Source organism: Typopeltis vanoorti, chromosome 4 (genome assembly GCF_054136105.1).
Source record: "Typopeltis vanoorti isolate ZY-2024b chromosome 4, IOZ_Tvanoo_1.0, whole genome shotgun sequence".
Classification (NCBI taxonomy): domain Eukaryota; kingdom Metazoa; phylum Arthropoda; class Arachnida; order Uropygi; family Thelyphonidae; genus Typopeltis; species Typopeltis vanoorti.
In genome coordinates, this window is record NC_143552.1 from 48,105,472 (window position 1) to 48,118,817 (window position 13,346).

The following is a 13,346-nucleotide window of genomic DNA, read 5'->3' on the forward strand; positions in this document are numbered from 1 at the left end:
CCATGTGGAATCCTGTCAAAGGCCTTGGCAAGGTCCAGTAGAATCACCGTAAACCCATTACCCTTATCCAGTTCAGCCGTCACTGTGTTATAATACGTGAGCAAGTTACTGCGGCATGACCTACCCTTCACAAAACCATGCTGTCCCCGATACAGTATCCCATTTTCTTCAATCCAATCTTGTATTTTCCTTTTGACTATTTTCTCTAAGACCTTTACAATGATTCCTGATATGCTAATCGGTCGGTAATTTACAACAGCAGTCTTGGAACCACCTTTATGCAGTGGAACTATTTTCCCCTCTTTCCACCCGCTCGGGACTAACCCAGACCCGAGACTCAAATTAAACAAAATGGTCAAGGGTACTGACAATTCTTTAGCTGCTTCTCGTACAACACGAGCTGGTATACCATCCAATCCTACAGATGTATTGACATTGAGGTTATGCAATAGACTACTCACCTCCACTTCATTAACCACAATTCCCGTATAATCTACTGGTTTATTCGTTTCTGCAATGTCACCACCTTGATGATATACTTTTGTAAAGTGCTCACTCAGTAACTCAACTATCTCAACTGATTCAGTTACCTCCCTACCATCGGCATTCTTTAAAATCAATCTGCCATGTACATTTTTCCTTTTACTTGCTACATATCTAAAAAACTGTTTAGGATTCTCTTTAGCCTGCATGGCCAATGTTCTTTCGTAATCTTTTTTGCTTTTCTTACCACACTCGTCACCCTTCTGGCCTGCGCTTTATACCGTTCATGTGCCTGCCGGTCACCCTTCTCCTTAAATTCCCTCCATATTTGTTTCTTTTTTTGCAACTCAAGCTTAATGGTGTTATTCATCCATTTAACCCCTACTTGATTTATTATTCGGACTCTAGGTATACAGTCAGCCATTGCTTCATGCAAGCACTTCTTAACTACCTCCCATGCACTATCAACTTCTAGTCCTTGCAGTTGTACATGCCATGGCACTGAACCAATCAAACTCCTAAGCTTGTCATACTTTCCCGCCCGATAATTCCACATGTACCCTGTCTTAATTGAAAATTCTACACCTTTAGCCACCTCCCAAGTTAAGACCCTATGATCACTCTCACCGATTGGTGGCAATGTGGTCATATTTGTTACAGCCAAATCCTCAGATGTAATTACTAGGTCAAGCACTCTCTGACCCCTAGTATTTTCCATTACATGCTGTCGCAGATAGTTATCCCTTAATAACCGCATAAAATCCAGTTCCTTCCTCCCATGTGTCATCTCCTCACTCCAATCAATGCGACCATAGTTGAAATCTCCCATAATAATCACCCTCCTTCCACCCATTTCTTCTATTTGCTTGTGCATACTGTCATCACCATCTTTTCCATCACCTGGTCTATAGCAGCACCCAATTGTATATTTAGTTCTGCTAGCCACAATCTCACACCAAATGGCCTCAAATGTGCTCTTTTCTCTATCCTGCAATTCAACTTCTATTCTCCTTGGCTGGAGCTCATCAGCTATCATCAACAATACTCCTCCCCCCATTTTATTCTCTCTGTCATTCCTGAACACACTATACCCATCACATTCAATCCCACTAGTTATATCATCTACAGTCAGCCATGTTTCACTAATACCTATAACCTGTGGTCTGGAAGTGCCAACCATGGCCAAAAACTCTTCCTTCTTGTTCCTAATACTCCTAGTATTAGTGTACATGAATTTAAGACCCCCATTAGCCCCAACCCTACCTTGATGCCTTATATTAACTATCCCACTCTGATTTGTTGTCCTTATTTGCTCTGGCATATTATATTCATTCTTACATTCAACTGCCTCCATAAGGACTGTATCTCTACCCACCCCCCCTAACAAATCTAGTTTACCTGAATTTGCACATCCACTACATTCAGCAACACTTTCTCAAGTCTTCTTACACCGTAACCATTCAAATGCAAGCCATCCATCTTATATAGATCCTTTCGCCCATCAAACTCACTCCACACATCCACAAATTCCACACCACTCGTCATACATAACCCACGCATAAAGTCATTTGCAATTATAGCCCTCCTTTTAAACATTTCACTGTCATACCGTGGCAAAAGACTAATCATTCTAACTCTCTCACTCTTTTCTTTTGCTACCTCAAACAATTCATTCAGGTCTTCTATCATTTCCATTTTATCTCCTTTCAAATCATTCGTACCTGCCACAACAATCATTTCTTTCACCTTTCCTTTTGCTCTCTAATAGACGCAGTTACGTCCTTTATGGTCGCACCAGGTTGGTACGATTTTGTCAAATCCTCTACTAACACACCTCGTACTAACGAGTCTCCATACAGCACTCTATCCTTCATTTTGTTCATGTTCATCACATTATGAAGGAAAGTGGTATTAAATATGATATTAAAATTGGAGATGTTAATGTCAGCTCTTTGCTTTATGCGGAAGATGTTATATTTCTAAATAAATCCGCTACAAGTCTGCAAGATTCTCTGACTAAATTGAATAGCTGTTGTAATAGATATGGTATGAAGGTCAGCAATAAAAAGACAAAGACAATGAAAATAGGCAGAGTCATTGAAAATGTCAACTGTGTTGTGAATGGAGAACCTGTGGAACAAGTAAAACATTTCAGCTACTTAGGCACGATTTTTAGTGAAGATGGTAAATTAAATATAGAAATAGAAAGCCTGTGTAGCTCAGCAGATGTGGCGTTTGCACACCGGCGCGCTTGGCCGCACGAAGGAAGACTTGGTTTCGAGTCTAGTCGGCGACTAGAGGAAATTTTTCTAAGCCTTTTTTTGACCAGTTCCCGAGTTAGTCGATCTCTGGCACGGGCAAGCAGGTTTTTCCTCCCGGAAACTCGGGTTTTTTGTCCTGTAAACTCAAGAAAATCGACCGTAGAACCCACATTATTTCAGACATTAAATATATTGTGTTAGGGTTAGGGACCACGAGATGGCGGCACATTTGAGCCGTCTCTCTTCACTGCATACCGCTTAATTAGTGATAGCCTTGGGCCATCTGTCTCTGATTGGGTACCAGTGGAGATTGAACTGCCCACTCAGTATCCAAAAAGTTAGATAGGGCTAAATGGCCTCGCCTACTCCCGTATACGGGAATAAAAAGGCGTTAGCTGATTTTTTTTTTTTTTTTATATAGAAATAGACAACAGAATCAGCAAAGTTGGTATGGTGGGAAGTCAATTGAATAAATTCATATGGAATAAGAGAGAAATTAGTAGGAACACTAAATTAGCTGTATACAAGACAGTGTTCACACCAGTTTTAACTTATGGATCTGAGAGCTGGGTCAGAAGTAAAACACTTGACCAAAGACTAGAGACTGCAGATATGAGAGTCCTGAGAAAGATTATAGGCATGAACAGATGGCATCAATGGCAATATCATATTGAAAACGAGGATTAGGAAAGAACTTGACATTGTAGGCATCCAGGAATGCATTAGCAGAGCTAATCTCAGGTGGTATGGTCACTTAAATAGAATGGGCGAGGAAAGATTAGCAAAACAAGTGTCCTCTGCCAGGTTGACAGGAAAACGACCCAGAGATAGACCAAGATATAGGTGGATTGATGTGGTACAATGTGCCTTAGACGATAGAAATATAAGATCTGATAATGATAATATTGGAGTCTTGACAAGTAATAGACTGATTTGGAGGAAAATTGTAGACAGGAAGTTAGTAATGATGTAAATTTTTCATGTAGTACTATCGTATCCTGTACACCTCTTGAGGGTACGTGTCAGGAATTTGATGATGAGATCTTTGGTTAGCTGAGGATGTGTGAAAGGTGTTCTCCAGTGGAGAAGATGCTGAGGTCTTTCCAGTAAAAGAATGTGTCATTTAATAAGTTGCTGTTCTTCCAACTATACCTTGGTGGCATGACTGGAAGAGTAAACTACAATATGGAGTGTTGGTAAGGGACTGAGGAGAACAGTAAGCGCACTGACAGTGAATGAATTTAATAAGAAATATCATAGGCACTAGTTGCCTACAGTGGGCATCTCATAAAATAACCATAAGATCTCATGGAGTCATAAGTAACTTTAAATTTTAATTATGAAATGAGAGTTATTTCATATTAAATATATTAAACAAGTGCAAAACACTTCTAACAAGAAAAAATAGAATAAAACACAAAATTGGTAGGGAGTAACAAGTGCTCTCCAGAAATCCTGCATATCTAAACACAACAGTTATACTGGAAAAGTGTACAGTGTTAATGTTTAATGCTAAATGATCATGTATATTCACTCTTGATGAAGCAGCATTATGGACCGCAGCTATTCAGACAAATAGTTCTTTACCAATGGCTACTCACTTCTTCAAAAATAAATTCTGTGGATCTGATGGAAAAGCTAGATAAGTTTTCTGATGAAGCAGTGGGTTCTGCTAACCAGTATTTTAAGTCTGTCTTGTGAACTTCTCTTTTTCCAAGCATACTGCCAACTGTGGACTTGGAATGCCAGTTCCAAGGTTTGTGCTATAAAAATGACTAATGCTACCTGTCAAATATTTGTCCTCCCATATTCTAGTGGTATCTATCACACCTGGAAATTAGCCCATGTTCAACTCATTCCTAAGAAGAGCAATAAATCTTTGCTGTCTAATTAATATCTAATTTCACTCAATTCTTCCTAAAGTAATGGCGAATACCATTAACATTCAATTCATGCTGCCTCGATTTCTTCAAAACTAATAAACAATCACAAATTTGGATTCTGCCATTGTTGATTAACAGATCTTGTTGCTTATGTTACCCACCTGTGGACATACAGAGTGGCCATAAAATAACTTTCCCTTTTTGGAGGTATCTGTAGCTAAAATGAATAAACGGAATGAGATCAAATTTTATATTGAGACTTTTGAAGGCATGGGGGGAGATGATTTTCACGAAAAAAAGATTTAGTAACAAAATCACCGATAGGGGAAATTTTGGCGCTGGCGGAGCCAAAAACAAGTGGATAATTACATTAAAGGCAGATAAAATGGAATAATAACATTTCGACGGTGTAAGCGGCAGCTGCGTCACTCATTCCAGCTGGATATGTAGCGTGTTACAATGATAATAATTAAACTAAAACAACAACTTGTAAGAGACACAGAAATTAATGTTTCATTCATCAGAATCAGGGTCCCCTGGAACACATACATGATTTTCAAATGTGCTGACCTTTCCTGTGTACAACAAATTGCATCCGGTGTGTGACATGCTCTACAGCTGAGAGTAAGGAGTTGGATTGGATGTTCATAAAACCCATTTTATGTTCTCTTTCAAGACACACAAGTTGGGAACACCACCAACATACACAACAGATTTTAAATACTCCCACAGCCAAAAGTCACATGGAATGATGTCCGGGGATCGAGGCGGCCATGCCGTCGAAAAGAACTGACTGATAACCCTCTCATTACTGAAATGCTGGAGTAAAAGGCACTGTACTGAATGTTCAATGTGTGGCCGTGCTCCATCCTGCATAAAAATTATGGAGGCCAAACATTGTCTTTGCTGCAATGCAGGAATGACAAAATTTTTCACAAAAGAATGACAAAACGGTTACTTTTGGAGAATGCAGTGGTACTTGCTGGATCACTTGGGTATGTTCAGATGACCAAATTCTGCAGTTGTGAGTGGTCCCTGTGTCGTTGAACACTGAAGTAGCAACGTCTGTTACTGTACACTCTTCTTGCACTGCTTTCTGACCTCTGCCAGGTCTAACTCCTAGTGATCCAGTTTCTTGAAACTTCTTAATCATAGCTCTCAGTGCTACAGCTGACATAGGACCTGTATGTAGGTTATGAAGCCTTCTAAATTCCTGAAGGACTGCTATGCTATTGCACTGTTTAAGGTAAAACAACTTAACAAGTTGTTTAACTTAAACCTTAACCTTAAAGCACACTGAGGCAAGGTAGAACACATATTGAGCACAATTCGTCAGTCATTCGAATAAGTGCCTGAACGTTCCCAATCCCTTTTTAAGTCGAATTGGTGGTGCTGCTGTCACATACACACAGCAAAATTTGCATAATCCTTTTTACCTGTGTTTACTGCAAATATATGACTGCTTTCGGCTCTGCCAGCACCAAAATTTCCCCTATCGGCAACTTTTGGTACTAAATCCTTTTTTCGCGGAATTCATCTCATCAATATAAAATGTGGTCTCATTCCATGTATTAGTTTTAGCTACAGATACCTCCAAAGAGGGAAAGTTAATTTATGGCCACCCTGTATTACATATTATAATTTTATAACATGTAATACAGTAGAAATGAGTAGAGTTCTAGTTCTGTGTGACACTAAACTGCAAAGATGTCATCAATGTAGCATAGCCAAATTGTTGATTTTAGGTCAAGAGTGAAAATTCTATCTTCTAGATGTTCAAGAAAAAAAGTTTAAATTCAAAAAAACAGTAGCATGCATGCATGCTTAAATTGGAATCCCTTTATGTATAATATTCATGTGTTCATGGATTAAAACTATTGGGCTGAAATTAAAATATAACAGATAAATTATTTAATACAACTGAGGGCAACAATTTCCCAAAACTTCTGAAATAGTGAGCCAGTCCTTCCAATTGAGATTAGGTCTATGAAGTAAGGCTTCAGCACTTTCTTCATATATACATTCATGTTTATATATGGATCTATGTAGTCAAATAGTATCAAGAAAAAAAGGTATTTTTTTTTGCTTGCACTACTTGTGCATTTAAAAAATGTGTAAATAGTTGTTTTTTTAATATATTTAAAATATATATTAGTATGGTGTGTATGTATGCACATGTGTACATGGTATGTTTACCAACCTGAGATGCTAAGGAAAAACTAGGTGGTCCAGGAGACATGTTCTTTTTTTTCCCACTTCCAGCACCTCCAGTACTATTACTAGCACTATTTGTAGTGGATGATTTCCTTTTACGGCGCTTGCTTGGTGGACGTTGCGTTTCTGCAAATGAAAACAAATTAAATAATGGATCTAGGCCATTTATGATTCATTTATACATTAATTTCTGAAGAGAAAATTTTAGAAGCAACATGCAAACACACCACTATGATAGTAATAAATCTAATTACTAGAGGTATGGCTGGGAATGTTCCTAGCTGATATTTTATATTAATCATTTTATTTATTTTGTTTTAATCAAGATGTAACTGTGCTATCTATCTGCAACTACCTATTAATCATAATGTGTAACATGCTTTTAATAATGTTTATACAAGAGTAATGTAGATAATGACTACACACACACACACACACACACACACACACACACACACACACACACACACACACACACACACACACACACACACATCTCTAAATGAGAGAGAAAGTGCAGAAGTTATTAAGTTCAAAAGTACCAGAAGAGAACAAATGGCATATCAATAATTTTGTTTATCCTATAAAAATTTGTGGAAAAGCTGAAGTACAGCAGAAGAAGCCATTTTCAATTAGCTTTTCATATATCTAAGAAATGCAGAAATAATTTGATCCAAAATAACATCTAGTCATTCAAAGAAAGAATTAGATATTCAGCAGGAATTATTCTGCTTGTTCACATTTATGGGAAATGTTCAAGTTACATTGACTGCACAGAGTAATCGATAACTGAAATGCTCTATTTACTATTGCCAAGATTTACCTTCAATCTGAAATGTTCCCGTAAAAAGAAGCATTTCTGATGGATGTCTTTCCTGACACTAACCAACTGCTGGAAATAAAATGAAATGCTGTCCAGTTTAAGAAAATGTAGTGAAAATTTTTCTGTCAGGCAGAGGTGACAATTAAATACATTATTTCAGTAAGTAGAAAATGTACAACACCACCAACTTCTATATCAACAATGATATGAAACTTGAAACAACCATAATGTATGTTACATTTCTTGAACATGTAGGGGGGAAAAGAGAGAGGGAGAGAGAAAGGAATAAATGCAATGACGAAATGTATGTGTGAGAGAGAGTTAGACCAGAAAAAAAAAAAAAAAAACAGAAATGAATCAGATTCAAACTGCAAACACATGCTAACAAGTCTGGTAAAAAAATAAATAACTAAATAATGAAAATAAAAAATATTGTATATATTTATTTTTGTGATTTCTGATCACACTGATCAAGCCAATATCCCAATTACTAATTAATAGATATCATTATCATATTCACTATGAATGTCAAATATTAACCAAAGGCAGCAAAATTAAATCTCTTATTTTGCAAAATTATAATGAATAACTGTGTGTGTGTGTGTGTGTGTGTGTGTGTGTGTGTGTGTGTGTGTGTGTGTGTGTGTGTGTGTGTGTGTGAAAGAGAGAGCGCAAGTGACAGAAAGAGAAGAGGAAAAGTAATTATGAGCTCTGGTAACTGTGTGTATGATGTGTAAAATTCTATGTGTGAAAAATATAAAAATATACAAAACAAATATTTCAATTAAGAATATAAAAAATTAATAAAAATAATAAAATTAACCTACAATAATCTTTTTTTTTTTTTAACTATTATTACAATTCATTGATACTTTTATCATTAAAAAAAAAAAAGTTAGTATTCAGTTCAAGGGGTTAGTTCTTATCCCTAAAATAAGCTCATGCAATAATATACAGTAACATCCCATATTTGCACTTTTGATTTTTAAGGGGACTTAACAAAAAAATTACTTTCTTCTCTAAGGTTTTAAAATCTGCTATTCCTAGAGACACTTTCTCTCTCTCTCTCTCTCTCTCTCTCTCTCTTTCTCTTTCTGAAAATAATTTCATGTATGGGAATATCAGTATTAGTATTTAAAAATTATTCCTTTAATACCTTTTCCATTTTTCATACTTAAATTTGATTTGCTTGCTTCTTTCTTTCTTTCACGATGCAATAACATACACTTTATTGTTTTTTTTTTGTTTCCAACAAAAACAAAAATTTTTACAATCATTTATAATGGGGATGCTAGCATAACTAAACACGTCTGACCTAAAATAATTTTTTTCTTCCTTTCTCCCCCTGCCACTTGAAAATATACCATTTCTTATTTTTGCTCTTCTACCTCCTAATGACAAGTAACTTAAACACTTTAAACAGTATGGAGTAGATTGTGTTTTTCAAGGAAGGAAAAAAAGTACATACAAGATAAACGCACTAAATTCAAGCGCAAAATTACTAATGCTATACATATAAAAATATTTATAAGAAAGGAAAAATATACATATAACTAAAAGATGTCCAATAATTGCTAGATCATTACTTCCACACATTCTGTGATATTGTGTAAAAATAAATACAATTACTAATAATAACTGAAATATCCTACACTATTTATTTAATAAGAAAATATGATTCATTTATAAAATATTAAAGATGTATTTACTGGGGGGTATAAACAAATGAGACCAAAAACATTCACATAAATATGGGATTTTACTGTAATCAGTTTTCAAGAGTTGCCCTAACATGCTGGGCAGCTTGAGGCATGGCTGTAAAGAAAAAAGGCCCAGGTCAGTGTTATTGGTTAGAGTTTACCACCACCTTTGATTATGAGTGTGTAGGGAGGGAGGGATTTGCCACTTTCACATACCTACTTCTTGAGGTGTTTTAAGATCATTTGGAGCACCCCGCTGAGTAGCACCTAATGGGATTAATCAATCAACATAAGCCTTTTTTTTGCTCCCACCAATACCTAAAACAAACTACTACCCTTCTTAACCTTCTAAACTGCACTAAAGCTCTGCAAACCAAGGTTAAGTAGCTAGAGAGAATATAACTTAAAATTTTACTACATTTCAACTTCAACCTGAAAAGCAATGATATACAGTGGTAATAATTAAGTCATATAACCTTCACACAATTTAAAGTTAGAATTAGCATACAATTTCTAAAATTCAAAAAACTAAGTTAAAAGTATTTTTCTGTTTATTGAAAGCTAATTAATCCTGGCTGAGGTAATGTTTACATAAAATAATTTTAAAGAAGCATTTTCATGACATACATTTTATCAACATTAGTTTTGAAATAAAAAACACTAAAGTGATTATTTCAAGAAAAAGATTTTATACCTCAGCTAGTTTTTCTAAAATACAGCAAAGTTTAAATTTAAACAACTTTATGCATTTATTAAGAAATACAACAGTTCATCTTGCTTCTTCCCTATCCTAAAATAACAACATCATAAATAGAAACTTCTGAATAAAACAGTCATGATTCTACATATTATTTATTATGGGGGAGGGATGCTATAACTGGATTAAAAGGCAAATATTTTATTTAACTGTTTTCCAAATATAATTCCTGAAGTTTGCAATGCAATCTTTGATTTGAATGGAAAATGAATACAATTTTTAATTAAAGAAAGTATTTATTACTAATTTAAACAATAACTTATATCATATTCGAATCACATTCTAAGTTGCACAATGACGCTTTAGATATAGTCCAAGTCCATTTCATTCATCAGTTCTCTGGAATAATGGAGTGTAGCATGAATACACCTATTTATTCTTTATTAATTCAAAAAATGAAAGTGGTAACATAGCTATGAAGTGTAATAGTAGATTGTCTCAAATTAGCTTTGCTACCATTTTTATAATCATCTTAGAGTAAATCACTCAATAAATACCTTCTCAATTACTGAAATCACTGCTAAATTTATTGAAAGAAATAAGCCTTTCTTCATCACTCTATCACTCACTTACACAACATTCAGCAAGCACCACACCTCTACAAAAATGTATTTATGTCTATTATTCCTACCTCTGTCAAGGCCAAAGATAATCCTATCATACCTGTGTGTATGGGGAGAATGCACTTCAACATCAATAGTCTAATGAAAAGTAGACTACTTCATCTTCAAAGAGCTTTGTATACAACTTCTACAAGTACATGAGAGTAAAAGTCCCATAAGAACTTTCTTGGTAATCAAGAACTGGAATTATGCAAGCCCCATTCTTTCAGTATACTTCACAGTTGGGATACAGGGAGTGTGTGTGTGCTTTGAAAGAGATAATGCAATTTCTTTGATAAAACTGTTATGTGAGTATAAACTGCTGGTATGTACCTTCTTGGTTATTGGTTTACTGTATAATGAACTACTGGAAACACTAGAAGATCCTAACGAAATGTCTCTCAACACTGCAATGGATCACTCAACTGACAATTAATCACTTTTCATCATTTATAATAAAATAAGGCAAAAGAATAAGCCAACATGCTGGCTTAGTGTCATTGCAGATTTGAATGATTAAATGTTACAAGATCTGATCATTCAAATATATAGAACTTTTTGTCTACTGCTTGATGAATATGGAAGTGAATCCGCCTGCAAAAGTTGCAAATCTATCATACATTTCAGTACCGTAGGTGGGTTAAGAGTTAAATAACTTGATTTCCCCATTCTAGAAACTAAACATGAGTACTTTTTCAACCCACTTTGGGTCTTCAAAAAACAATAGGGTGGTGGTCTCACATCTATGTCACAATGGGAATATGAACCCACAGCCTGTGGAGGACAGAGACAATACATGAACATAATTTGACTGCACTGTTTCTGATTTTCATTTCTCCTTATATGACTTTCAAAAAAAACTAGACAAAAGAAATGGATTCATCTTTGTATTGAATGGATGAAATATGTGAACAATAAGTTCATGTTGAAATGACTTTTTATAACATGAGAAAAATGTATGAGAAAATAAAGAATACCCATTGTACATATCATGCAGAGTTAGACTATGCTATACTTTGCAATTTGAGGCTTGACCTTTGAGATGAATTTAATCTTCTCCTTTTTTCCTCACAAGATGCACAATGTGTTGTGAAATAATAAGATAAAAAACAAACAAAAAAAAACTAGTTTTTCTCTCTGGTCACACATTATGCATTAAGACTAATCATCTTTATTCTTAGCTTTGCAACCGATAATAAATAAATAAAAACTAAAAGTAGTATGGTACATTTCCAGGCTGGCAAAGTCTATCATTTCAGAAACACACTTCTTGATATATGATTTTTCATGCATTCTCCTTCCAAATTAGGACTATTAAACCCCCCCCCCCCCCTCAGAAACAGCATATCAGAACTACCACCTCCTTTTCTTGGTAACTGACTGATAACACCAATGTGATAGGTTACATATTTCCTAAGTTTCTATTAATCTGCTGTAGAGAAAGCTATTTAAAGATAGTTTATTTGACAGTTACCTGTTTAAAAGAAAAAGAGGATAGGAATTTCTACCTAATACTATCAAACAAAATCACTGGAAAAACAATTTTATATTTTTAACGGCTCTTTAAAAAGTTATTCACTTAGCTGAAACTTAAAGGGTCTTAAGATAACATTTTTTGCTTGGAATTTCTGCAAAAAAGTGTTTTGATTTTACCATTAACAGTAGTTATTACTGCAATGGAATCCATAACATTCAACATCTTAGCCAATTACTATACAGTAAATGGGTGTGGGGAGATTTGAAGTGCAATTATTACATTAAGTACCAAAGCTTTTCATTTCTCTATCTGTCATCACTTTGTAGATGATGTATATATGCCAATTGGCCTGTTTCATAATTAGAATTAATCTTTGTGTTCCAGTCAATGCCCAGAATTCCACATTCAATGTGTCAGCCAACAAATGGCAGCTTTACATATTATCCATCATAGCATCCTACAGTCATGTTCAGTGGGTGTGGGCAGCACCTGCAGTTGACTTCCTGGACGTCAATCTCAGTATGATATCACTGATTGTTGACCTGGGAGGGCCCAGATCGTCAACAATTTGCCAAACAGATAGGAGTGCAACATGGCAACCTATCACACCTCTTTCAAACTCTGTTAGCTCCCTTCTCGAGCCATTTCACCCAGACACAGTTGCACTGACTTGGGAGCATCATATTCCACCAATTTATACTGACTACAAACATGTGACTTGATGCATGGCATGATGCACCATGCCCATGAGGGTGTCTGTTGACTTCTTTCTAAGCAGTGTATAATGGTAGGTTTCAGGAAAAAAATTTATTAAAATAATAATGCTGATGCCCAGAAAAGCTTCAATCATCATGAAGAGTGTTCAGTACATGCAGTTTGTGTTCTCTCCTTTTTTGCTGCTTTCTAAGACTGTCATAGGAGGTAATTTTACATTAGCAACAAACCATATATATTCCAGGTACTGAAAATGGGTGGATTTCATCTTTTGGTAAAGTAGCTATTCTCAATGTTCACTGTCTCTGTTATCTTCAAAATGTGACAAAAAGTTAATATGTTAGAAATTCACACTAAATGAATTATGTGTTGTAAACTATTCAAACAGGAACTTCATTTGTGCATAACTGTCATCCATTCACTTCATATCAA

General features: G+C 35.4%; 1 protein-coding gene across 6 annotated transcripts in view; it reads right to left on the reverse strand.

Annotated features, from left to right (window-relative positions):
- Positions 1–13,346, reverse strand: part of LOC150107285 (LIM domain-binding protein 2-like) — a 412,695-nt gene that overhangs the window by 29,128 nt on the left and 370,221 nt on the right. For 4 of the 6 annotated variants that reach the window (XM_090391781.1, XM_090391780.1, XM_090391779.1 and 1 more), the window contains exons 12-13: positions 9,581–9,631; positions 6,828–6,967 (exon numbers count right to left, since the gene is read on the reverse strand). In XM_090391781.1, the coding sequence (XP_090247907.1) occupies positions 6,828–6,967; positions 9,581–9,631 (191 nt within the window). The remainder of the gene's footprint in view (positions 1–6,827; positions 6,968–9,580; positions 9,632–13,346) is intronic. The other 2 variants (XM_090391782.1, XM_090391783.1) reach the window with 1 other exon arrangement.